Source organism: Felis catus, chromosome X (assembly GCF_018350175.1).
Source record: "Felis catus isolate Fca126 chromosome X, F.catus_Fca126_mat1.0, whole genome shotgun sequence".
Taxonomy (NCBI): Eukaryota; Metazoa; Chordata; class Mammalia; order Carnivora; family Felidae; genus Felis; species Felis catus.
In genome coordinates this window covers 101533022-101559937 of record NC_058386.1, presented here as the reverse complement: position 1 = coordinate 101559937, position 26916 = coordinate 101533022, and the positions used below count along the sequence as shown (strand labels likewise).

Here is a 26916-nt window from a genome sequence, read left to right as displayed (position 1 = left end):
TAAATGCCCCGTAAACCTCACCAGTGAAGAGTTTCTAAAACTAGTTGTTTGGGGAATCTCTGCGTGTGTGTGTCTGTGTCTGTGTCTGTGTGTGTGTGTGTGTGTGTGTGTGTGTGTGTGTGTTGGTTGGGGAAGGAAAGTGAGAAGAAATGAAAATATGTACATATAAAATGCACCCTGATGCACTCGTAAAGCATCTATCACACAGCTCCTCGAAGACCTTCCTACTACTTCTTTTTCAACTCCACACATAAATATAACCCAATCAAGTTTAATTAAAGAGTCTCCAGGATAATGGAGTCTTTTGGAATTTGGACCATGATGAAAGAAACGGCTGCACAAATGTATGGAAAAATATCCGACAAACTGTCAGCCAAATAAGCCCCGAAGGCCACTAGTGAGTATTTAATAAGCCTCATCTGTGGAACTCAGCTGACATGAACAGAGAGAAAGCGGTTCACAGTGTTTAGAAGTTAAAAGCTAAAAGTGGAAAACCATGTAAAGTCCAGGATTATCCTCCCTGGATCAGCACAAACTTCACCCTCTGATGAGGATGAGGAATGTAGTGGTCACAGGAACAGAACTGTCCTCCCTGGTGTCCACATCAAGATAAAGAGCTCCCCAAATACACTAGTTCCTGTAGGAATTCATTTCTTTCTCTATACCTTTTGTGAATCTGTTCCAACTTTCAAAGGGTTAGAATCTCTGAATTTACTGCCTTCTCGTTGGAGCAACACTTCCACGGTATTCCTCTTAGTTTCTGTGCACCTGGATTCTTTGTCCCTTGGCCTTCACAGAACTTGGCAGAGTGACATTCAGTATGTGTTTGGTAAATAATTCATGATTTCAGACACTTCAAGCTGAACTGCTCTCAGCCTTTCTCTCTCCAGACTTGAGTCATGATCTTTCAGCCCATCTTCTTATGACAACCAAATTTTAAATTTCACACTCACTGATAATTTAATACAGAGGTCATAGAAGGTAATCATAGGCCGGCCTGCCACAGGGCAGACCAAACACTAAGCATTGGAGGCTTTGAGTTTGCCAAAACAAAACAAAAATAAAAAGCAGAGGTATGCCTTGGTTCATCATTAGTCCACATGTTCTGGAGATGGAAGAACTGTTCATGTGGTGTCATCCTTTGACCTGCTCAATCTTAAAAGTCTCTTTTAGAAACCTGCTGAAAGGTCCTTGTTTGGACATGCTGGTTTCCTTGGAGAACTCTCCAAAAACATACATGACTTTAGAGGCATTCGGGGAAAGTGAAAATGAATCTGTAACTTTTATAGATGCTAAGGATTAATACTTCATGAGGAACATCAGGATTAATCAAAGTACACCATGAAGCCAAGTCTAACATTAACCTCCTGCCAACAAATTAGTTCATCTGAAAGCAGTTCATTAAGTTGGGTTTATAAACTGTCTTTAGGTGAGTTCACTGTTGGCCCGGGAAATGATCGGGTGTGTGAATGTGTGTGTGTGTGTGTGTGTGCGTGAACACACACTAAAAGGACATGCTTGTTGTCACAGATGTTCCCAACTTTAATATGCATTCTGTGTCTCACAAGGTCTGGATAAAGGAGAGATCAGAAAAGACTAAATTGTAGACTAGTGTTAAAGTAATGCCATGTGGTTATTTTCAAGAGCACTGTCAAAAGCACCAAGGGAAGCAGGAACACCATATGTTCTTTATATATGTCTGACACTTTTTAAATGTATTATTTCATATGATATTTATAACAACCTAGGCGAAGAGTAACCAACTCATCCCAGTTTGGCCAGGACTGTCCCAGTTTTAAAACTGAACCCTGCCTCAGTCCCAGACTAAGACAGTTGCTCACCTTTGCTTAGGTAAGGCAGTAATCAACGTTCTGAGACCAATTTCCAGTGTTGGGGGGGGGGCCCACACCACCAGCAGAGCAATTCTCGGATACCAGCTGAGTATCCTACAGTTTCACTCAATTCTGACACTATCCACCCAGAGAAAGTCCACTCCCACAGGTGAGGGGCTCGGGCCCACAAAACTGCCCCCACAACGTACACACCCTCTTCAGATGCCAATCGAAAGTCCAGGTTGTCACCAGCTATAGATTGGAGGTTCCAATGATCCCCTCCTTGGGTTCAATTAATGAGCCAGAGGGGCTCACAGAACTCAGAGAAACATTTCACTTACGGGATCACCGGTTTATTACAAAAGGATATAACTCAGGAACAGCCAAGATGGAAGAGACGCATAGGGCAAGGTGTGTGCAAAAGGGTGTGGAGCCTCCGTGCCCTCTCCAGGCACACCACTCTCCTCAAATCTCCATGTGTTCACCAACCTAGAAACTCTGCAAAGCCTGAACTTTTGGGTTTTTAATAGAGGCTTTATTACATAGGTGTGGTTGATCAAATCATTGACTATTGGAGACTGACCTCAGTCCCCAGCCCCTCTCCCCTCCCCAGAGGTCTGGGGGTGGGACTCAAAGTACCAACCCTCTATTCATGAATGGTTCTCCTGGCAACCAACCCATCTTCAGATGCAGTCCAAAGGTCCCCTCGTTAGCGTAATAAAAGACACCTTTGTTTCTCTCGCCACTTTAGAAATTTGCAAAGTTTTAGCAGCTCTGTGTTACAAACTGGGAAGAAGGCCAAGTACGTATTTCCTATTATAAATCACAATATCACAAGCAGATTATCTTTTCCATACTTTACCAAAGAGGAGGTTAAAATTTGGAGAGACAAATGACAACCGAAGTCACGTAGGAGTTGTAAGTGATGTATCAGTATTAGAACCCAAGACTCCTACCCACTATTATATATTTTCCAAAACACCAGGCTGTAATTAACACAACGTGTAAAAACTACCGTGAGAATTTTATCGGCTTTCATTTTTTCTAGAAGTTTGACCATTCCCTTTGTGACACCATAATTTTGCTTTCCAAACTCTTAACAGATAATATAGAGAAAAAAGACACAGTCCAGCTTATCAGAATTATTACAAACTCTCTGTGAGCTGAGTGTGAATTGATGAAAATAACTTTAATACCTTCCAAGTCACTTATTTCTAATGCAACCATGAAAATAAGCGGTGGCCTATGCATCTGCACGCTAAAAGAAGTGTAATATATGCTGCCTCCCCGGTCTCTTCCCATTTATCTTAAAGGGGATTTTCTTTTCTGTTTGTGGGGGTAAGCAAGTATTAGGGGGCAGAAATGTAAAACTACACAACACAAAATGGTTAGACCTGGCTTTATTTCCCCGTTATGTTTTATCATTTCTTCTCAATACACAAAGAAGTGAATGTGTGTCTGAACAAACCTCTCCCATTACTGTCCTGGCTGTGCTGAGCAAAATTGAATCCATATGTCTTTAAAATGCTCTTCCGTTTCTATGGCTTCTTTCAAAATACTGATCTTGGTGCAAATGTGGCCCACTAGACTACTAATGCTCATTTGCTTCTTCCCACCAGGCATCACAGTTGATAGGCATGGATTCATTTACTTTGTGGATGGGACCATGATTCGGAGAATTGATGACAATGCTGTGGTCACAACCGTAATCGGCTCAAACGGTCTGACTTCCACACAGCCACTGAGCTGTGACTCAGGAATGGACATCACTCAGGTAGGCACCACTGGTTTCCAAGCGTTATCGCCATTTGGCATCATGGAAATGGATAACAATTTTCTCATACAGAAATTAGGTAGAAAGGAAGCCTGGTGTATCTGTTATAACATCACATAGCAGAAGTTTCTCTTTCCGCAAGTTACTTTTTTCCACCTCAGATAAACTCACTTGGGAGTACTACCCGGTGGAATGTTGGCATAAGAATAAGAATAAAGAAAAGAAAAGAATAAGAATAAAGGCTCTCAAATTTGAATCAATTGGAGGGTAAAGGTCAGTCTTTTATTGAGTATTTTCCAAGTTACATAATTTTATTATTTTTAAATAATGCAGTAACGCACATTTGGAAAAGCACTGACTACTGAGGTCTGTAGAAATCTTTCTTAATTTTCTTTAAGGTTTATTCATTTTTCAGAGACAGTGAGAGACAAAGCATGAGTGAGGGAGGGGCAGAGAGAGAGAGGGAGACACAGAATCCGAAGCAGGCTCCAGGCTCCGAGCTGTCAACACAGAGCCTGATGCCGGGCTCGAACTCACGAACTGTGAGATCATGACCTGGGCCGAAGTCGGAGGCTCAACCGACTGAGCCACCCAGGTGCCCTATTATGGTCTCGCGGTTTGTGAGCCTGGAGTCTGCTTCAGATTCTGTGTCTCCCACTCTCTCTCTGCCCCTCCCCCACTCACACTGTCTCACTCTTTCAACAATAAATACATTAAAAATTGTTTAAAAAGGAATCTTTTGTAATGCATATACAAGCATGACTTGTTATTCATGTGTATGTAAACAGCTGTATTTAAGGCATTTGAAAGTTTTAAGTAGAGGCAACATTCCCTCTGAGATCTATTTTACATTTATTTAGGAAAGCTCTTTGTCAGAACAAAAGGGAAAATTCAGTGTAACTTTCATCTGAGTCAAAAATTCTGATTTAAAAAAAAAAATTCTGATTTTACCACAGTTGTACAAAATCAGGATTGGACATATAGAGAGATTATAGAGCATACAGCACAGTTCCGGCATCCTCTGGGTGTCTTCCTCAGTCTGCAGTGTGAGAGAAATAGACTAGACAGTCCTCAAAGGGACTTTTGAGCTCTAACAGTCCATGAACCCGAGACTCCGATGAAGTAGATTATTAATCTTTTCAAATGAATTAGAGTAGATGTTGAGGGTTTTAGGATTGGTTAGTGAGTGTATCGGAGAGGGTGATTTTGACTGCAAATAATGAAACGTGTATCTAAAAATAGTTCAGGGGCACCTGGGTGGCTCTGTCGGTTAAGCATCCCACTCTTGATCTCGCTTCAGGTCATGATCTCACGGTTGGTGGGTTCGAGCCCTGCATTGGGCTCTACCCTGATAGTGCTGAGCCTGCTTGGGATTCTCTCTCTCCCTGTCTCCCTGCTCCTCCCCCATGGGCGTGCACACTATTATTCTCTCTCTCTCTCTCTCTCTCTCTCTCTCTCTCTCTCTCTCTAAAAAAATAAAAATAAAAATAGTTTGGGGCACCTGGGTGGCTCAGTCGATTGAGCGTCTGACTTCCCCACTCATTCTCTCATTCTCTCTCTCTCTCAAAAACAAAAATAAAATAAACATTTTTTTTAATCTAAAAAAAAATAAAAATAGTTTAAACTGTAAGGTCTCATGAATTCACAGAGTGAGATGATCAGAGGTAAGAAAGATGCCAATAGATTTCCTTCTTGAGTCACACTGGCAAGAATCGAATCATGTGCCCTTGCCTTCACCGGACACTGGCAAAGGGGAACTGGGATCTCCAAAATGGATTCAAACCCTCTGGAATTGGGTTCCCTTCCCTAAGCGTATTGCTACCTAATTCTTAAATGAAAATCAGGCTTCTCTTGGCAAGGAATGAAGGATCGCTGCTGGGGAGGCAGCCAGCGGTATCTGCCAGGGTTAGGGCATTCATGTCGCTTTGTGCTTTGTACCCCTGGAACCTAGCACCACAAGGCAAGTAAAGCATCATCTGGAAACCTTGCTTCAGTCGTTAGCTCTGTTATCCCTTCCCGTCTCCATCCTCCAAACATACACATCTCTATAAAACACTAAAAATGTGCCTATTTGGGGGGTTTCTTCTTCTCTATGTGCCCCTCCCTCGCCTCAGAAATGCAGAAAGTAATCAGATATAGTCCACTACAAAAATAAAATGGGCCTGAAAAGGCCCTGGAAAGGCCTGGAAAACTGACCCCATGAATGAACCATTCTTAAGAGAGATTTGAGTGGATCAGGCTGTCGAGTCGTCGAGCAACCTAACTTTCCATGATGCAAAATCCTGTGGAAGGCAAGGAAAAGGAGCATTATTTATGGCAGAAAGGAAGGGTGTGAATGTGTTTCCATGGAGGAGGGGGACGAAAGAGAAGATGCACGTATATGATTCACTTGTGGGATATTTTTAACTTAAAATAGGACACTTAGTATTGCAATCAGTCAAGTCTAAACAACTTATCTGTTTCTGTGTGGAAAAGTTATGCTCAAAAGAGAATTCTTTGTCTAAATAGAGCAAACATATGCTCCTCATCACCATGAGAAGGGTTCTTTTTCACATGCCATTTGCTAGCCATAATTGCCACAATAAAAAGCTACCTCGTCCCTTTCAGGTGGGGATGTAGAGCGCAGCCCAGTGAGAAGGAGCCCTGGTAACCAGGACGCAGAATCACATTTCCCCTATGGTATTTCATTCCAAGCCTCAGTTTCCCTCATGCCCTCCCTTCCTTTTTCCTTATACAGCTTCAGCTTTAGAAAAACAGTCATTTGGGGGAGTAGATGGGGAGTCGAGTGAGGTGGGGTGGGAGGCGGGTATTAGAAATTACCAAGGCTGCGGGGCGCCTGGCTGGCTCAGTCATTTAAGCTTCCGATTTTGGCTCAGGTCATGATCTCACGGTTCGTGAGTTCGAGCCCCTAGTGGGTCTCTGTGCTGACAGCTCGGAGCTTGCTTCAGATTCTGTGTCTCCCTCTCTCTCTGCCCCTCCCCCACTTGCTCGCGCGCGCGCGCGCGCTCTCTCTCTCTTTCTCTCTCTCAAAAATAAACACAAAAAAAATTTTTTCAAGATCTCTCTAGCTATTGCATAGAGAACTAAGTGGAGGGAAACAGTGTTACAGGCAAGGAGACCACTTAAGAGGCTGTTGAAGTAATATAGGTGTGATGGAGACAAAAGATATATATAAATGACTAGCACCTTGTCAAAAGACTTCTGTACAAATTAAATTGCTTTCCAACGTTTTTGGGATGCATAGATGGCGTTTCTTTGGGTTACAACTCTGATGACACTGAACGTGAAGATGCTCAGCTTTATGCAGGTTACACAGGCAAGCAATGACAATGGCCACACCTAAAGTATCAGTGGTATGGGTTAAGAACCTGGAGAGGTCAGTGAAGCATTGGTGCCAAAAGCAAAGAACTCGTTGACTGGACTTAATTGCAGGATTAAGGAAGTACCGGTGTGATGGCACTGTTCTCTGAGATAAGGAATCCAGGAAGAGGAGAAGCAGCGTTGGGGATGAGGGTTGAATGATGGGCTCAGTTCAGGACATGGTGGCTTTGAGGTGCCAAGTCTTGCAGTTGTCTTGCAGGCAACTGGAAATAGGTCTAAAGCTCAAGGCCTGAACAGGAGGTTAGACTTGGGATTATCAGTCCACACATGGGAACAACAAATGGGGCAATGGATGGGGTCTTCCGGGGAGGGGGGCGCCCATGGCATCAAAAGAAGAGAAGGCTTAAGACCAAACTCCAAGGATATTAATACTCAAGAGAAGGCTGAGGAATGGATAGGAGGCCACAAAGGAGACTGAGAGGGAAACACCTGACAAGTAGGAGGAAAACCAGGAACGTGTGCCGTGAAAAAGCCAAGGGAAACAAGCTTTTCAAAAGGAAGGGAATGGTTAATGCCAGCTGCTGCTTTAGAGGTCACATAAAATAAGCTGTTTTTTTTTTAAGAAGCCATTTGGCTTGACAGCATTCGTGACTCTGATAGGAATGCCTTTGGTGGAGTGCTAATTAATTGGAATAGGATTGCAGTGGTAGAGTGGGAGGTGAGGAAATGGAGAAAGTGAAAATAGATCACTTTTTTGAGATGCCTGGCTGGGAAGGGGAGGCTTTGGCATTAAAGCAAGTCAGCTCCCAGGTGTGTGCAAATCAGCACCCAGGTGGGGCACAGGTGCATGACAGGTGGGGAACACTGAAATCAGCTGGGTGGCTGGATAAAGCGTCTCCCGGGAGGAAGCCAGTGTGTGGCACAGCTGCCCAGACGCTCAGCCTCTATGGCCAGAGCTCCCGCTGTCTGTTTAGACAACTGTGGCAGATGGGGGACCTGTGTTTTCCGTGACTGTACTGGAGAACATGGGCCGTCTTCCGCTGGAAGGAAGAAAGCTGAGTAGGGAGCGTCAGAACACCTCCCAAGAGCAAAGCCCCCGGTGTTGGTAGTAGTACTTACGGTGACCCAGCTGGGCTTACACAGTGCTCGGTTTCCTATTTCAGTAAATCAAAATACATTGATGGGTGAGGGTGGAGACACATGTCTAAATGAGAGCACAAAGAGTCTGCTGACAGAAACAGACAGGAGAGAAAATAGAGGCCTGTGCAGCACGAAGATTTGAATCAGACCTACGAAGAGCTTACCGATTCTAAGACTGTGTGGCAGCATCGTGCATTATCAAAAGACCTTACACAGTCCCTGCGTTTTGAAACTTTTAAAGGCAATGTTGGATAACAGTAATCTATGAATGCTTGAAATACAAGCCTCTCTGGACTCAGGAAGACGAACCCACTGTTTTCTCAGGGTCTCTTCCAACTCTGAAGGTTTCTCTTCAGAAATAGAACCCAGTTCCTAAAGTTCCTTGTTACTTTCCCTGCATTTCAAAACCAAAAGGTCCCCAACAAGGGAAGGTCCATCCATGGTAGCATAGTACCTTTGGAAGCTGGGAAGTGATGTGGAGAACATCCGTCTTTCTCTTCTTTGTTTTCGTCTTCTGCACTTTTCTGAGGCAAACCTGAACCCCAGGGGGAATTCGTCCTTGATAGTGTGCCTTAATATTCAGTACATCATGATGGCCTCCCTATAGTAATTCTAATAATAACCGCTACCACTTATTGAGAGCGTACTATGTGCCCGAAACTATGCTGTCTTATTCACACTCTTGCATTTTATCTCCACAACCCAACCACCCTTGAGAGGTACCTATGATTATCTCCAGCTACAGCAGAGAAAACTGGTAGTCAGAAGGATTATGTATTGTGCCTTGACCATGGAGTTATTAAGTGACTCAGGCACAAGTTTTCTGGCCCCCAGTGTGCATTTTTCCAACTTCTACATTTTCAATGACAATTGGAGATGACCAGGTATCATGGTAGTTAAGTGGATGACAAATGCCGTTTGACGAATATGCTGTTTATTCACAGAATGTGTGTTTAGTGGCGCTTAGGAAATAGTTTAATAAAACCTAATCATCTCAAGAGATGAAATTTGCTTTGACAATAAAATCAGCCATTTGTTCCAAATCAATATCTTTTTTTGATTTACTGAAATGTGAACCTGAATTCTCGGTATAAACTCTGAAGCATGACTGCCCTTTGTAAGCACTGCTATAAACAACCAGGCCCTTCACTTCAGGGGATGAGTTGATTATGGAGAGATTGGGCTCTTTATTTCCGTTGCTGCGTTTGAACCATCCTGCTCTGGTAACTCACGTCCATCTCATGCCTGACTAGAATGGAACTAGGAGTTAGACCAGGTCTCTTGGTGTGATAGCAAATTTGAGAGCTGGCTTACTCCTTAGAGCCAGCCTCATGCTCTCCCCAGATCAACCTGATAGCAGATACACAAGAAACATGGACCTTTTCTGTGTATAGACAATGCAGTTGACCCATTGTCCATAAGACACACACTTTGAGGTGTTTGTCTAGAGGATCTGACGTATAACCAGTCCTTTATAAATGCTCGTTGGATCATCTGTATGCCTCTGAGTAGTTCCCAAAAGCACCCGTTCGTCAAATGGGCCTAACGGGTGGAGGGAGGTATCATCTGTGGTTATGAAGGAAGGCCATAACTGGTTCTTTGGAGGAGCAAACTTTGGCCCCACGCATTCAATCTGTTCAGCTAGTCTACTATGAATCCCAGTCCTCCTCCCAATCAGTTGTTGCTGGACCTTGCTCCAGAATATTCTCACCATATAATAACCAGCCTCTCTTCAAATGCCTCTTATGAACAGAAAACTCACTACCTCCTCCAGGCAGCTCATTCCATCTTTGAATGCCTCCGCCTGATAGAAAGTTCTTCTGGGATACTTTTTAACTTTTTAATAGTCTTTTAACTTTCACCATCTAGTCTTATTGCGACTCTTGAGGCCCTGTGTTACCAATTTAATCTGTTTTCTATGAAATAAATGTATTAAGTGATCCATGAGCTATACTGGGTACTTCCTCTGTGGCATCTTATTTATCCTCATGACCGCCCTTCAAGGTGAGTACGGTGTATCGTTTCCCTATTTTTAACAAACGTGAAAAACAAGGTTCAAAGAAGTTGAGTAACTTGGTCAAGATCACACAACCAATAAGTGACAGAGTTGAAATTTGAACCCATCGACTTGAGGGCAAAGTCCACATTCTTTTCACCAAACTGCTCTTCTAACTGCCTCCTCCACATGACAGCCTGCTTGGTGTATGTGAGCAAGTCTGTCAGGCCTTCTAAGTCCCATCCCTGATCCACTTAACTGCCCCACACTTGCCATGGTTTTGAGCTCCTTTGCCATTCTCCTCACTCTTCTCTGAACATGTTCCCATTTATTTAATATCTCTTCGAGAGTGAGGTTTCCAGGCGTGAACGAAACAATCCACATATGCTCTAGCTCAAAGGTAGAATGGAGACCATCACAACCCTCTTTCTATATTCTCTGTTTCGGTTCATCTTGCCTGGCGGTCTTCAAAAGGATTTTTGCCAAAGAACATTTATTTCAAATAAAGTAAGTCCCCATTTATAAAACCGATGCAAACAGCAGATCAAATAAGAAGTGATATACAAGAACCTTCCCTATTCAGGCTCAGTCCCACCCAGTGGTAGTTTACATGGTGACCCCAAGACCTTTTTGGAAAACGCCAAGGAAGTAAAAAGCACAGATTGAGAAACCACAGGTAAAGTTAAATTGGATTTTTGGACATTTTTTGATCTATGATGTGATTGCAGGGTGCTAAAAATGCACATGTCTCTCATCCCAGTGTCCTCATCTTGTACTTGAACAGTTGGTTGCATCATAGTGCAGGATCTTACATTAGTCTGTATTCGATTCTATCTCATCAGATTCCATCCATATCTTGGCATTCTTCTGCCATTATCCAATATCTTCACTGTCCTTCCCAGCCTTGTGTCACCTATGGATTTGATGAATGCCTTCCATGTCCTCATCCATGATAACACTGATGGATAGATAGGCCAAGATGAAGTTGTGGCACCATTAGAGTAGTCATCTGTTAGACTTTGAACCCATCTGTTTGAACTATCACCTATGGGTTGTGATTTGTAGTGGATCCGGAAACCAATATATTGACCTATGACCAGCTTTAAGAAAAAAAGAAATAGAACACAAAACCTTAGAATGTGTCATGTGTAGTAAGGATGAGTAAGTAATGTTTCATGAAACTTTTATTTCAATTGTATATCTCAGATAATGGGATAAAATATAGGTCTTACTGAGGGTCACAGTCAAAACAAGTTTGAAAGTCACTAGTCTCACCTATATTTTCTTCAACTTATCCACAAAGAAACCTTACCAGGCTGGTAACTCTGTTTAAAAGGAAGTAAGAGGGGCTCCTGGGTGGCTCAGTTGGTTAAGCATCTGACTTCAGCTCAGGTCATGATCTCACGGGTTGTGAGTTCAAGCCCCACGTCGGGCTCTGTGCTGACAGTTCAGAGCCTGGAGCCTGCTTCGGATTCTGTATGTGTGTGTCTCTCTCTCTGCCCCTCTCCTGCTCACACTCTGTCTCTCTCAAAGATAAACATTAAAAAACTGTTTTTAAGTAGGGAAGAAGAATCCCTCAACATAATTTATTTCCAGTCATAGTATCCATAAACACCATTTCCTCATCTAAGAAGTAAGAAAAAATGGTTTACTAACGCATTTGAGGATCTTTTCCAAATCGATATCAGGTTTCCACCATGAAATCTGTGAGGCACATCTTCTGAATCTTCTTGAGGTCAGAACTATGTTTACCCACCTCTTACCTTCCAGCGCATCCTCTACTGCCCACTGTTTCTCAACAATCACAAGAAAAAATTGTTCTAAAAACCCATTTGCAAGCTGTCTCTAAGAGGTCATTTTTCCTGGCCAGGAGACTTGAACTCAGTTTGAAGAAGTTAGGTGCTGTGTTACAGTCCCTTCACTCATCCTGGACTCTAGTAACTTTGAATCAGTGTTCCTTCCAGTCATTCTTCTTAACAGAGAAAACCAAACTTTCCCCTCTCTCATCCATCAGCATTATGCCACCTGCCCCAAGCAGCACACCTCTGCCTTGCTTGCTTGTCTTCCGCTTTTCGAAAAACATAGCTGAAAAAGCCGTTTTCTAGTGTCCTTAGAATTTTTTGCAAGTTTCAGATAAAACTAACCACCACTGAATAGAAGGAGAAATACAAAGCTCCCTTTTCAAACTCTACATGTCAATTCAACTTGATACAAGTGGATTTAGCATCTTCTGTTGTTTTGAGAAATATATATATATATATATATATATATATATATATATAATAACATCCAGGCATGAAAAGCTACCTCAATCAGGGGGAAAAAAGAAAATAAACCAAACACAGTAGTTTTAGAACAGAAAAAGGCACCTTCTTTTCCCTTCTTAAACTCTTGCCTGATGTTTCTCATTGTCTCCTCCTGTCTCCCTTGCCAACCCTTTCATGTCTACAGAATGTCCGCCCATCACCCCAAGCGATACAGATGATATTGAAACTCAAGTTCTTCAGGGGTTACCTGATTTTCTTTGTGCACTTCCATCACTCTCCCATGTGCACACTGAAAGAGAACAGAATTAGATCTTTCGAATGAAGGCCATTATAAGTAAAATTCCCTGCAGGGACAGACTTCTAAATTTTGTGAAGCTCTGTAGGGAATCAAGAAAATCTGAATTATAATAAGTTTGCTTGAATAAAGGGATCTCCCAGGGAAAAAAAAAAGAAAGTTTATTTTTAAAGTTCTTACCACCAGCGATGACAATCTCCACACCTCTACCCCCACCACCCCTTCCCAATGCTTCAGTGACTGTGGAACCTGTCTCACTGTCAACACGAAGAAAAGGTCTGTGACCACACTCCAGATAGTCCATAGAGGAGGATATGTGGTTGAAGGAGGGCGTGAAGGATGGAGGGAGTTGTTGGTTAACAGTAAGACAGAGAAGATGAAAGCAACTGATCTGAGATACCTGGAAACACCTCTGTCAGGGGCCAGCAATACCAGTGGACACAGCCAGGTGGGGGTAAAAGAAAGGTGACAAAAGGGATAAGAGATTAGGAGTGGAGAATGGCTCAAACAGCAGATTCACAAGGCCCATGGAGTAGGAAAATGAAACCAAAAAAGTTATGTGGTAGCCCTTGTGCCATTTACTTTATCCTATTTGGTCATGGTTAGTTTAACCAACTAAAGCACCCACTGCAATGGTGACCACCAACTAACGGGTCAGGTGGCATTAAAACTCGTACCAGGATAGACAAAATCTGGTATAAACGTACAACAGAACATTACATGGCCTCAAACAAGGAAATCTGGTCCCGCACTACAACACATGAACCTCGAGGACATTATGCAAAGTGAAACGAGCCACAAAAAGAGAACTATGGCATGATTCCACTCATATGAAGTATCTAGTCAAAAATCATAGAAACAGGAAGTAGAAAGGTGATTACCAAAGGATGAGGGGAAGAAGGAATTCACGTTTCATGGGTAGAGTTTCGGTGTCACAAGATGAAAAAGTCATAAAGATCTGCTGCAGACAATAGGAATGCACTTAACACTAGTGAATTGTGCACTTCAAAATGGTTGAGATGATCAATGTAATCTTACGTGGTTTTTTCACAACAGTAACAATAAAAAATTCATACAAACCAAACCTCCAGTGGATATTCCCATTTCCTTTCACTGTTGTCATGCCTGGACAACATCAATTGTACAGCAGTCTACCTACTCAGCAATTGGTTGCTGCAGCAGTCCCAACGTAAGCGTCCTAAATCAGCGATGTTCTGCTCTATTCATCTGAGCCACATGCACTCAGTCAATCCCCATCAGTCACAGCCAGTCCCTCCCGCTGATCTGAAGCCTCATCCTATAAATGCAGAAATGAGAGTGGGGGCAGGTGCTAGTCTCTACCAGGCAAAGAGCGAGCTCAGTCTACATCAGCCATTGCACTGCTAATGTAGCCATCTTCTCAAAGACCTCAATCTATCAGGAACATTAAATGTGAAAGTGTTTAAAATAGAAAGCGATGGCTACTAAAAATGAGCAAGCTTCCTGCCAGATGCGTTTATAAGCTTGGAATATTTTCTTTTCTTCAGGATTACTGGGACATATTTTACTAAAGTTCCCTGGCCAATGACCTAATCACCTATTTCCCTTTGACCAATGTAGCAAGTCAAGTAAAAAGAACGTAAGAGAATCCTGACTGTGAGTCCAGATTCTGCCATTTATTAGCAGTGTGACCTCCGTCGACTGAAGGTCTCTGGGTCTGAGCTTCCTCACCACTAGAAAGTGGGATAAAAACACATATTGCCTCCTGAGGCTGTTGTGATAGCTAAACAAGAAAACAAATACGAAAGAACTTTGGTTTTCGAAAGACACTCGCAACTGTACATTGTTAGTGTTGATCAGAACGGAGGAGAGAGGTCCTATGTCATTACATGTAACCTTGGCTTTTATGTGTTCATCTGCCACACCAGTTAGGTGGGTGCCATATGGAAAGACGGTGGCATAAATGTCGATATAAGTAGCAATCAAATTATGCTGTCACAAGAGCATAAGATGGCAGTTAATGTTGTTCAGACTCTGATTTGATAGCAGCACCAAGAATCATTTATAAAAGTTTTCTTTAAGAGTCCCTAGTGACTGTCCACATTACTCACCTGTGAACGAGTGATCCGTTAGCGTTTATGCCTGAAATTACATAATAATGCTAAATAAACACTACTTTTTGTTGCCATTTCTATATTCTAGAAAAAGAACATCTATTTTTGAATCATTTATTCTGTCCTCCTCTGAAATATGGCAGTGTAGAAAAAAATAAATCATTTTTGTCTACTTGTTGACCCAAAAGAGATTTCTCTATAATTTCAGATTCAGCACGACACTTGGAAAACAAACACTAGAATTTTAGAGCTGGTTAATTATTCCTCCTTATGAAGGCTAATTCAATAAATGACCCAATTGTTGATTAAGCGTCCTCGCTTTTTTTTAATGTGAAAGCACTTGGAAAAGTATGAGCCACTTTACAAATATAAGGGATGATGTAAGATGTTAATTGGCATCTTCAGGAACTATTTTCTGTCAATTCATCATGCGCTTGCTAAAACGGGAGGACACAAGAACAAAATAAGTCCACAAGGTGGTTATTCTGATTTTGTATTATCTGTGGTTGTCAGTCTCTAATTTAAATGCATTCCTGGATAATGTTATTTGTTGCTCATTCAGTACAAACCTACTCTCCTTGCTCAGTCAAGTGCAGGAGAACACTTTCTGGAATTGAAAAGGAGAGCCAGACTTTCCTCTAATCCTTTAACAGAGAGTGCAAGAGACAAAATCAGGCCTCTAGGGTAGACTCTCCTTCATCGTGAAACCAATAGAAAAAGTCAGTAAAGCATGGTGGTTGGGATCAGAGACTACCTAGGTTTGAATCCCAGATCCACTACTTGCTAGCTGTGTGCCCCTGGGAAAAATTCTTTATCTGTAAATGAGGATGATGATGTCATGTTCCGCTATGGGGAAGTTGTGAGGATTAAGTAAGATAATAGGTATAAATCACTTAGCAAAGTGCCTGGCTCGTAAGTGCTCAATAAGCAAGTAGTAGTAGCAGTGGTATTTGACCTTCCATCCACAGAACAGAAAATCGAACCGATCATTTACAAAACCAAGATAAAAAGGACCAAGAAGAAGTTTGGGACTGCTATAGAAATTGTGTGATCTTCCCTTCTGTCCTTGGTATATGGGTATACCTTTTGCAAAAGAGGCATGCATATGCCCGTAGATGAGTTTGATGGGCTACAACCAATCACGTGCTCCAGAGACTGGTCTCAGCCTGCTGTAACCTTCACAGAGGGTTTCATCTGCCTAATGCTGATGTGAAGCTCTGTCTGGATCACTTACAGGATGTTCACTATAGTCAGTTGAATGGTGCTCCAAATCCTTCATTCTCTTTCTACTCTCAAGAAGTGTCATTCTGACTGTGGAGCTAAGGCTGGAATGTCGTGTGAGTTCCATACATGTATGAGTTTGATATGTGTAGATTTTAGGTCATCTTCCATGACTTTGAGATCAAAAGGTAAAAGAACAGCTCATTCTGTGGGTAGCCTGCAGCCATCCTAGGTAGGTCAATTTCACGAAAATAAATAAATAAATACGGGAGTAGATAAGTAAGAAGACAGTTTATCTAGGTCAATGTGGAGAATATGACTCTCCCAAGACAAAACAAAAGGCTCCCAGCTAAGTGGGAAATCAAAAAGAAAGAAGTTATGAGGCTGACATATTCATAAGAAGAAAGCAGTATCCTAGGATTTTTGAAGCAAGTTTAATGTATGAGTGGCTTTGTGTATCCAGTGACCCTTCTGTTTTATTAAGATATTCAGGTGCCAAGCATGTCGATCAGTTTTCAAAAATTCAGGTATGTAATAGCCCAAGTTTAACAGAATAATACACTGGGAAAAGCATTGCAATGAGATGATCCACAGAGTTCCTTTAAATATCATTTCCCTTCTCCAAATTCATTTAAACTCTTTTTTTTAACTGCATTTTTCAGGCCTGCACCTCTAAGGAAAAATCACAATCAGGGAATAACCTATTATCAGAGATATTTGCATTGCTCCCTCCAAAGTGACAGCTCGGGTTGTTTATATAAGAAGTAGAGAACAGCAGGCCAACATCTTCAACTCCAGCACATCCAAATTCTGCTGAAATGTCTGCACACAAGCAAATGGCCAGAGTTGTCAGGGGCCTTAAAATAAAAGTCAAGTACCGTGCTCAATGCTATATCGAAAACATAATTTATCACATAAATAAAACTCCCTCAGCAGTGTCCTCTTTCCACACAAAGGACAATGGCACGTTAGCTCTTATTAAAACTATTAAGCACCAGAGGAAAAGCATCTTCAAAGTTCAGGGAGAGTCACAAGATGCAAAGCTTGCAAACTACTTCTGAACCACTCAGTCTTCCACACATTTTGCTCGGCAGGCGCCATGACCTGAAATAAACCTGAAACTCTCTCAGATATGGAAAAATATCTGGTTGGTAAATTCAGTGGTTAACAGTTTGGGCTTATGTGGCCAACATCCTAGGCTAAGTCTTCATGTGAGCCAGTTGGCCTAACTGTATTTCAGACCATACCTTTAAACAGAGCCCCGGTCTCCGTTAACTACAAGAAGGGAAAGTATATGAATCAGTGCCAACCCATCTTTACTAAATGGAAACACAATTCAGAGACAGTTCTTCTGGCTGTCAGCAGGAGTGTCCTCTTTCCATGCAGAAGTTAGTATATTTGGAAAAGTGAACACGGGGATATATAAAACATTTACCAAGAGGCCACATCTGTTGAGACGTGTTTATCTTGAGATACATGAAAAGAGGAGATGTTTGGTCCACCTCAGAATACACTTCCAACTCCAAATCAAGGAGAAGAGGGTTCTGCAGGAGCAATCCCAGTGTTTCACAAGGAGACCAGCAAGAAGGAATAGAAAGGATATTTAGTAGTAAATGTATTTTTACTTATACGTAAATATTAATATTTATAAGTAAATTCCGAGCACATAGGAAATGTTGTCATGGGCCGACCTTCGAAACCATTTAGTACAGCACTCTGTTTCCAAAAGAGGCATGTGGGAAGGTGGCACGATCTGTCATGAAATCTTCCTCAAAAATCACAAGAGTGAAAGGTTTCTAGAGAATAAGGACATCAATATGGCAGTTCCAGAGAGTCAGAGAAGCTCTGGTTAAAGCCAATCACAACCAACTCCCTAGTGGCCAAGCACGGTGGATTTATCTCATACTTGTATTTTCTGGACATGGCAGCTTCACAGACCAGTAGATATGGCAGAGGATGCTAGTGACTAATGACTTCTCTGGTTCTTTGCCGGTTCTTGTTCACCCTTACTAGTTTCCTGTTAACCACTGGCTTACAATGGGTACTGTTCTTCCTCTGTCCTTGTAAGTGGCTTCATGCTGTGAATATCAGTCAAAATCCAGTCAGAAAAACAGAAGTCAGGGACGCCTGGGTGACTCGGTCAGTTGAGCATCCGACTCTTGATTTCAGCTCAGGTCATGATCCCAGGATACGGGATCGATCCCTGCATTGGGCTCCACACTGATGCGTGGAGTCTGCTGGGGATTCTCACTCTCTCTCTCCCTCTGCCCATCTCCCTTGTGCTCTCTCTCTCTCACTCTCTCTCTCAAAGAAAAAAAAGAAAACCAGAAATCACATTAGTTATTTGAACAGAGAGAATTTAATACAGGGAATGGGCTGCATGGGTTTTAAAGAGTTGAAAAAAAAGGTGGAAATAATATCTGCAGGTATCAGCCACCACCTCTAGGGCTGGGGAAACAAAGGAAAGCGGTTGGAGCTGTCAACCTAGAAGGATTTGCTCTCTCCAAGTGGGACCTTCTCCTCTGAGAAGAGGAAGCCAGCCAGCTGCTTTTGGTGCCTCCGAGGTGGCATGACGAGACTGATTCTCAGGGTATAGATAGGAGCTGGAACGTGCAGGCAGCTCCTGCCGCCAAGATGAAGAGCTACTGTTGCAGCCGTGCTGACTGAAACAGAAAGCAAGCAGGAAGGAGCAAGTCCCTTCTCCCTCCTCTAGCTTTCCGGAATCGCTTTATTTCCCATATTGTCAGGCCCTATCAGAAATCGAGCTGGCCAAAAAGAAATGGAGTTAGCAGAGTCCCAACCCCAGCATCACAAAGCAACTTCCAAAGGGGTGAGTTTGGGGCTGTGAGACAATAGCTTAATAACTAACACACGGTGCGATGAGGTGTTAGACTTCCATGTCATTGTTGCTGGCGGAGTCACTCAGATGTGCTTACGGTTTGGATGAAACATTCATTGGAGTGGACCGGGTGCCACAGAGGATTTCATCATTCTTGAATCCATAAGGAGGTGTTATTGGAAAACCTCAACCAGAGCTCTTCGACGCGTGTGCGAGAGTGATTCTGACTCCCCTCTTGTTGAAGCTTGGGTACTCAATATTCATCACCATTTTTTGCTTTTGTTCCGGCTCAAGTCGGTAGCCTGCCTGCTTCCTTAAATGATTCTGTACACATGGTAAGTGGTCAGGTGGCCAGTCTCCAGAGCTCTGGAAGCATGAAGCCTGAGCTGGGCCATCTGTTGAGTGCGTGCTGTTTTGTATCACACACAGGGAAGTGGTGGGCAAAACCCAGAAGCACACTGGAGGCCTAATGAAAATAGGACCAGTTAAATCTTTCCTCTAAATGTTCATTAGGCCATCTGCTCTTATTAGTATCCTTATCATTTGGAAACATTACAGAGTTAAGATAAGAGAGACAATCTGTGGAATTCTGGTCTAACTTGAAATGAACTTTTGAGTAGAGCCATCGTGAGTTGTGATATTTCTCTTCCCCTTCAGAACCCAGCCCACTTATATCTTAACATCTCCATGGTGAAATTTTTTAATAGTTCTTTCCTGAATATTATACTAGAAAGAAGGGTTAGCCATAGCTACGAAAATGAAAACATAATCTTGGAGTGGCTGATCAATGAAATCAGACCATTTCATAAAAGCTGTGCAGTCATACTTCTGGCCTGTAAATTGCTTTAGATGCCAAAGGGAATTGGAAGCTCGGTCTATTCTGTCGAGCCAATACTATGATATTAACAACCTGCAAAAGACAAGTTTCTGCAACTTCTCAGCAGGAAGAAACCGCAGAATGATTCCAGGAGCTTCTTCTAAGTCCTTGGCTCCTTTTCAGGCAAAGCCTTGGCTCTCAGGAAAACAAGATCCCCACTTCCCACTGCATGAAGACCCACGGTGGCCCTCTCCTGACTGAACTCACTCAGAATTTAGGGTCTCATCACCTGCCCCCACATTTTATCTCGCGATACCGTGGACCGTTCTCTGGTTGTCTTGCCTTCTGTGTGCATGTCTCCCACAGTGCTGAATATACAGTGGGTATTTCATAAATACATGTGAAATTAAAACAAGAGAGACCCTCAAAAGGAAAAGACAGTAAAGCTTTCATGTTCCTTCCCCGCCCACAGAAGTGCTAAAAGGGTTAAGTTCTTTGACTCTAATGATAAAACCCAAGATACAGAGAGACACAAACAGTAAATCGGCAAGTAGCATCATGTACAATATGTTCTTCTTACAATAACAATCAAATTTACAAACAAATTAGCTGTGGAGTCTGAAGGACATTCTGTAGTTTTCACACTGGGCCTTCATCTCCTGCTGATAGATGACTTTGACTGTAAATTGAAAACTGGAAGTGGTTAAACATTCTGTGTATTCACAAGTGCCATTTCCAAAATTGAGGCTTCGGAGAGGAGATGCAAGAAAGGGTCGACGGAAACTCAGAGCAATTATGCCTGTTATTAAGATGAGGTAGTGGCAATTACACAGCAGACTCAGAGAGAGTGTGTACGTGCTGATTGCTCTGAGGGAGCCTGTGAGAACAAACTTTTATAGCACCCATCAGGCCTTGGGTCTCTAGAGGAAGTACGGATTTTCAGCCACTCTGTCAGTGTGCTTTTGGACAGAGTTTATGGCCCCAGGAACCATCTCGGAAGGGATGCATGCTTGTTTCCTTAATGAGCTTGAATGAAACTCTTATATAACAGAATGGCTTCGTTCGCTGTTTCTTTTCCGGTAGGATAACCACTCTCAAGATTGTTGGCATCAGGACCCCTTTGCACTCCTAAAAATTGGTGGGGACCTCAAAGAACTTTTCTGTATGTGGGTTTTATCTATTCGTATTTTCCTTATTAGAGATTAAAACTGTGGTGGCACCTGGCTGGCTCAGTCTGTGGACTGCGTGACTCTTGATCTCTGGGTTCTGAGTTCAAGCCGCATCCTGGATGTAGGAATTACTTAAATCTTAAAAAAAAAAAAATTGAAATCATGAATGTTTTGATAGGCTAGCCACAGGTACCCTCTGCAAAACTCCACTGTACACTCATGAGAAAGTATAAAAAGCAAATAGTATTATTAAAAAAAATAGTTTGACTTCACAGACCTCCTTGAAAGAGTCCCAAAGATCCCCAAAGTGCACAGACCAAAGCGGGAATACCATATGTCCTCAATTCTAAGACACCATGGATCGTAAGAGATAGCATCAATTGGACAACTTTGGGTGGTAGGGGAGAAATGTTCCATTAAATGTATGCATTAATTAATAAGACACATTCTCACTTCAGAAAAGTTAAAACATGGAGGAAGTAGGAAATGCACTTCTTAAGGTTGAGGAAATTTGCCAATTCCCACTAACTTCAGTGGGTCTCTTGAAACCCAGAGTTACTGACTCACACATGTTGATGAAAAATAGTTTTTCTTACAACCGATTTGCATTTTATAATTTTTTATTTATTTTTAATTTTTTTAATTTTTTTAAATGTTTATCTTTAAGAGCGAGAGAAAGATAGAGACAGGGCGCAAGCGGGGTAGGGGCTGAGAGAGAGGGAGACACAGAATCTGAAGCAGGCTCCAGGCTCTGAGCTGTCAGCACAGAGCCCGATGCGGGGCTTGAACTCACAAACGGTGAGGTCATGACCCGAGCCCAAGTCAGACACTTAACCGACTGAGCCACCCAGGCACCCTTGAATTTTGTAATTTTTTAAATGCTTTCGTGAACTTCAAATGGTCCAGTCGATGAGGCAGTAATGTTTTCCTTCAACAAACATTTGCCAGCTGTAATACCAGATCCTGGGAATACAAAAATGAATGAGACCTCATCCTTGCCCTTGAGGACTCACAGACCTAGTGCAGGATATAGGAAGGCAAACGTGTATTTATGGTATACTAAAAAAGCATTGGGTCTGAATGAGTCATGAAGCTGGAAGAAGCTTGTAGTACCCAGAGATGGAGCACCGGGTATTCAAGAATGCCTCAGGTTAATCACTAAGTTTAAGCAATTACTCGTCTTAACAAAGGGCTGCCCTAGTGGACTTCGCCATATGTGTCAGTCATTTTCAGACATTAATTTCTTTCAATTTAATTTAATTTTGCAAACACCGGTGATCTATCCAGAGACATAGAACTCGAAATCTGTCAGAACAGTTTGGCCATAGTGGTATAGTCAGTAACACCAGTCGAGAACAAAACCTAACGGAACATTTTCTTCATTGTGATTAGATTAGGCTGAGAGTAACAGAAACCCCCTGCAACATAACACTGACCTAAGCAACACAAGCAGCCAGACTAGATGTCTGGTGCGAGACTAGGATGGCAGCTCCCTGAGCCATTTGGGATTCAGGCTCCTCTATTTCCACCCTGCCACCCTAGCACACAGCTTCCGTTTTCATGGCCACCCCGTGGTTCAAGACATCTGCTAAAATTCCCAACCCGTATATTCATATTGCAGAATGGAAAGAAGGGCAAAAAAGAGCCTCCTTCCAACCAGGTCAGCTCCCCTTAAGTAGCCTTCGAAAGCGTCACCTTAAAATTGTGGATACTTCCACACTTCCTCTTACATCTTGTTGCCTTGAACTCTATCACACGGCTACACAGAACTGCAAGTGAGCCGGAATCCCTTCTGTTGTAGACAGCAGTGTGCCCAGATGTTTAAAGAATGGGGAGCTACTACTAAGGAGGAAAGAGTGGGCGATAGGGTAGGCCTAGAACCAGTAGCGTCTGCCACAGGCACCTTAGCAACCATAAATGTAACATTTTGTTTTGACCCTGATACTGCCCGAACTTCTTCGGATTTGTTAAAGCCATCTAGAGAAAGTTTGGTTTTCTGGCGTTGGAAAGCGAGATGACATCTTTCAGAATGATGGCTCGTATTGATCTTGCTTTTTAAAAGTAGAAATTATTAGCAGATGAAATACACCAGGGCTACTTTGAAGCTTTGTTGTTTGTTTTTCTTTGCTTTGTTCCTCCACTACCAAAATGTTTTCAGAACGTTGGAGTAGATGTAATTTAATCTGTAGGCTCTGTGACAGAATGATTCTCAAGTTCAGTCCAATCATAACTCTTGATTAGACGGATCCCGACTATCCATCGGCAATGAATAATGTGACTTAAATGTCCGTTATTCAGATTAGGCAGCAATGAAGACAGACCATGCTAATGCATTTGACCGAAGGTTGAGAGGTTCCTCAAACTCCCCAGCTATTATTCAAAGAAACACAAGAGTGCAGATCTGAGAAAATGGGAAATCATTTGCCGGTTGACAAGTCCGTGTAATCCTGGTGTATTTCATCTTCTAATAATTTCCACTTTTTAAAAGCCAGATCAATAAGAGCCGTCACTCTTAAAGGTGTCATCATGCTCTCCAACTGCAGAAAACCAAACTTTGTCCAGACGGCTCTTTCACTCTTTTATAAACTTGAAGAAGCTCAGACAGTATCAGTGTCAAGAAACGAGAAGGCCATTTGAAAACTGACAAAAAGTGATGCTAACAATCTGGAGGTGTCAGTCCCGTCACCGTGTCTTCCCCAGGGCTGGTGTACTACAGAAGAGGTAATCATACATTGCCCGGAAATGCCTCCTGAAGAGGCCTAAGAGATCAAAATCAGAGTCGTTTTTCAAATGAGCCATAAGGCTGAACATGCAAAGGACGGAGATTAGAGGTGTCGTGTGTGGGGTGGGGAGACAGGGCCTTTTGGGAAACAACTGGTTTCTGCAGCATGGGCAAACCGGAAAAAGAAGGTATTGGCATTCGTCGCCAATTGTAAAGTAGAGTAACAGTCGTGACATATGTTTTTGAGGCTCTTCCATGAGAGTTAATTTCTTGAAGTGGATGGAATGGAACAGAAATGGTCTTCTACTGTATGTCACTTGCAACCCCTTGCAGACACTAGAAAATAAAGGAAATGGAGCTAGCAAACTCCGTGGGGGCAGGATCCAGTACGTCTTGGTTAGACTGGCTCCCTCGTGCCTAGCACAGTGCCTAAAATGGGATAAATAGATATTCATTGGCAGAAGAGAGGGAAGTAATTGAAGTAGCACGTTCTGCACTTGGAATTGTACCAGGAATCCTGTCACAAATAACAGTGGGGAATCCAACTAATAAGCTAAAATATTAGCTGTGAAATTGGCTGACAAATGTATGTGAAATAATATACCCCGCTATAAGCCAAATTTCTTGGAGGACACGTAGCTTAGAAGGATTCTTGAGAAATGGAATAAATGAACAGGGGGGAGATGGCTGGTGACATAGAAGCAGGGGAACTTTGAAAGATCGTGACTACTATGTGATTGCACTCAACAGTTCGTGAGATAACCAAGAGAACACTGTGACACTTAGGGACCAGAAGAAATACAGGCATGCTCCATAGAAGAATAAATAAATAGCTAGCCTTTACAGAGCTCTTTCTGTGTGCCATGCACTATGCTAAGTAAGTGCTCTATGGAGATTTTTTCAATGCCTATAATAAATGTTTGAGAAGATATTATTACTCTACCCAATTTCTAGATGAGGAAACTGAGGCTCAAGCAAGTTAACTGAGTTTTTCCAGCATTACAGAGCTAGCAAATAACAGACAGGATTTTACCCCAGGAAGTCTGAACTCCAGAGCCTGAGCTCCTAAACACTTCCTTTCACTGCATCTGAACCTTTTCCTGCAAAGAGAGTACATAGCTTTCATCAGATTCTCAAAGAGTTTTATAAGTTTAAAAAAAAAAAAGAATGAGAAGCAGTGTTCCAGACTCTAAGTACCACGAAGGCAGGGACTAGGCCTGACTAGGTCGGCACTCAGATGTTTGTCAGGTGGTTGGATGGATGGCTATATTAACGCATGAATGTAATTTACTAGCTGGCCTCCAAATTGGCTCTCCTGCATTAGTCTGGTCTCCCTCCAGCCTGCCTTCCAAACTGCAGCCTAAGTGATCTTTCTAAAGGACTGACCTGACTGTATCAGCCCCCCAACTTTCAGGACCTTCAGAGACTCCTCAAACAGTGTAAGTCCTCAGTCCTCAGCATATACAGCCCTCCATGGCTTAGTCCAGGGACTCCCAACAGTGGACAGTTTTGCCCTTCAGGGCACATTTGGCTATGTCTGGAGATATTTTTGATTGTCCCGGTTCTAGGGAAGGTGCTACTGACATCTAGTGAATAAAGGCCAGAGACCCACGATGCACAGGACAGCCTCCCCACATCCGCACCAAGAATGATCTGGCCTCAAATGACCGTCGTGCCTCAGTGGAGAAACTTAAACCTAGTCCCTGGCAAACATTTAAACTTCATTACCACCAGTACTCTTACCTTATGTTCTAGCAGCCCAGACCCGTGTTATTTTTCCCACTCCCGTATGGTTTCTTGCTCCTGTTTTTGTTCACTCTTTTCCCTCTGCTGAAGTCACTCCTCCCACGTCGCTTCACCTCCGTACCTTAGATGACGTTGGATTTTCTCTTCTAGGAGTCAATGCCCCAGACTCCCTCCTCAGTGTTCCCGTGTCACTCTGGGCATATGTGTATCACGGCACTTCACCACATTTACTGAGATGAGCTGTTTCTGGATCTGCCTTCCCTCACTTGACTGTGAGCTAATGAGGAGCAGGGACCTATATTCTTTCCCTCTATGATAGCACCTGGCACCGAGTAGGCACCCACAAAGCATTGAACCGAAAGATGACAAATGACAGAAACAAAGACCAATCACTCAACCTCTAATAAGCTTTGACCTTCTCAGCCAAAGAGAACAGCTCTTAGATTGATTCAAATGAGGTAAAGGGGAAACCAGAATTGGCGAGGAGAACGTGAAGAAGTGCATCCACTCTTCTAGGTGAAGAATCAGATGACATAGGGGCTAAGAACACAGATCTAAAAATGGGGATGTCAAGAGTTTCTTTCTCAAGTGATTGCTCTAAGCACATAAAGTAATTATCTGGACAAAGAGCCTGACACATAGGAAGCACTCGATAAACAGTAGTTACTTTTATTAAAGGCTCAGATGAGTGGGCCTGTAATTTTGTAGATGCTATCGACTAGGATCAGTTCAAAGGAAGGGGCAGCACCTATTTATACTTAAAAAATAAGTCAATTTAAAGAAAAATATTAAGTCGGGGCAGTTGGGTGGCTCATCAGTTAAGCGTCTGACTCTTGGTTTCGGCTCAGGTCACGATCTCGCTGTTTCATGGGTTAGAGCCCTGCACCATCGGCGCGAAAGCCACTTGGGATTTTCTGTCTCCCTCTCTCTCTGCCCCTCTCCCACTCATGCTGTTTCTGTCTCTCTCAAAATAAGGAAATTTGGGGGGCGCCTGGGTGGCTCAGTCGGTTAAGCGTCCGACTTCGGCTCAGGTCATGATCTCGCGGTCCGTGGGTTCGAGCCCCACGTCGGGCTCTGTGCTGACAGCTCAGAGCCTGGAGCATGCTTCAGATTCTGTGTCTTGCTCTTTCTCTGACCCTCCCCTGTTCATGCTCTCTCTCTGTCTCAAAAATAAATAAACGTTAAAAAAAATAAAAAAAGAAATTTGGGGGAGAAAAAGAAAGGTATTAAGTCAATAATAGTGTAAGTGGTGGATGGGTGAGGCAAAATTCATAAAGACGTTATATGGGCAGCTGAAGTCTGGTAAACAGAACTGAAAGGGAACTGCACTGAATGCTGCGTGGACTAGGTTCCTTCTAGCTCTAAAGATCTATGACTTTGAAACCAGTATTAATATTAATCCCAATTACCATCCCTTACTTTGTCCAGGCACTGCACTGAGCACCTAGTATCACTATCTCATTTAATCCATGCAGTAACTCTCACAGAGACACCGTCGTTAGCTTCTTTTCCTTGTTGCAGATAACAAAACCAGAGGCCCCTAGAGGGAACCTCATTTGCCTAGGGTTACACAGAGTACAGGAAGGAGCTGGCCTTCAGTCTTCAATACAGAGAGCCCAAGTAGACAATGCTGTGTCTAACAGCATCGGATTAAGCTTATAATTGAGGAATTTCCTACTTTAGT

The 26916-nt window shown here is 42.7% G+C and overlaps 1 protein-coding gene across 3 annotated transcripts in view; it reads left to right on the top strand.

Annotated features, from left to right (window-relative positions):
• The window catches only part of TENM1 (teneurin transmembrane protein 1), a 786286-nt gene that overhangs the window by 709060 nt on the left and 50310 nt on the right, over positions 1–26916 (top strand). For all 3 annotated transcript variants that reach the window (XM_011279454.3, XM_011279453.3, XM_019824255.2), the window contains one exon: positions 3452–3606. In XM_011279454.3, coding sequence (XP_011277756.1) covers positions 3452–3606 — 155 coding nt within the window. The remainder of the gene's footprint in view (positions 1–3451; positions 3607–26916) is intronic.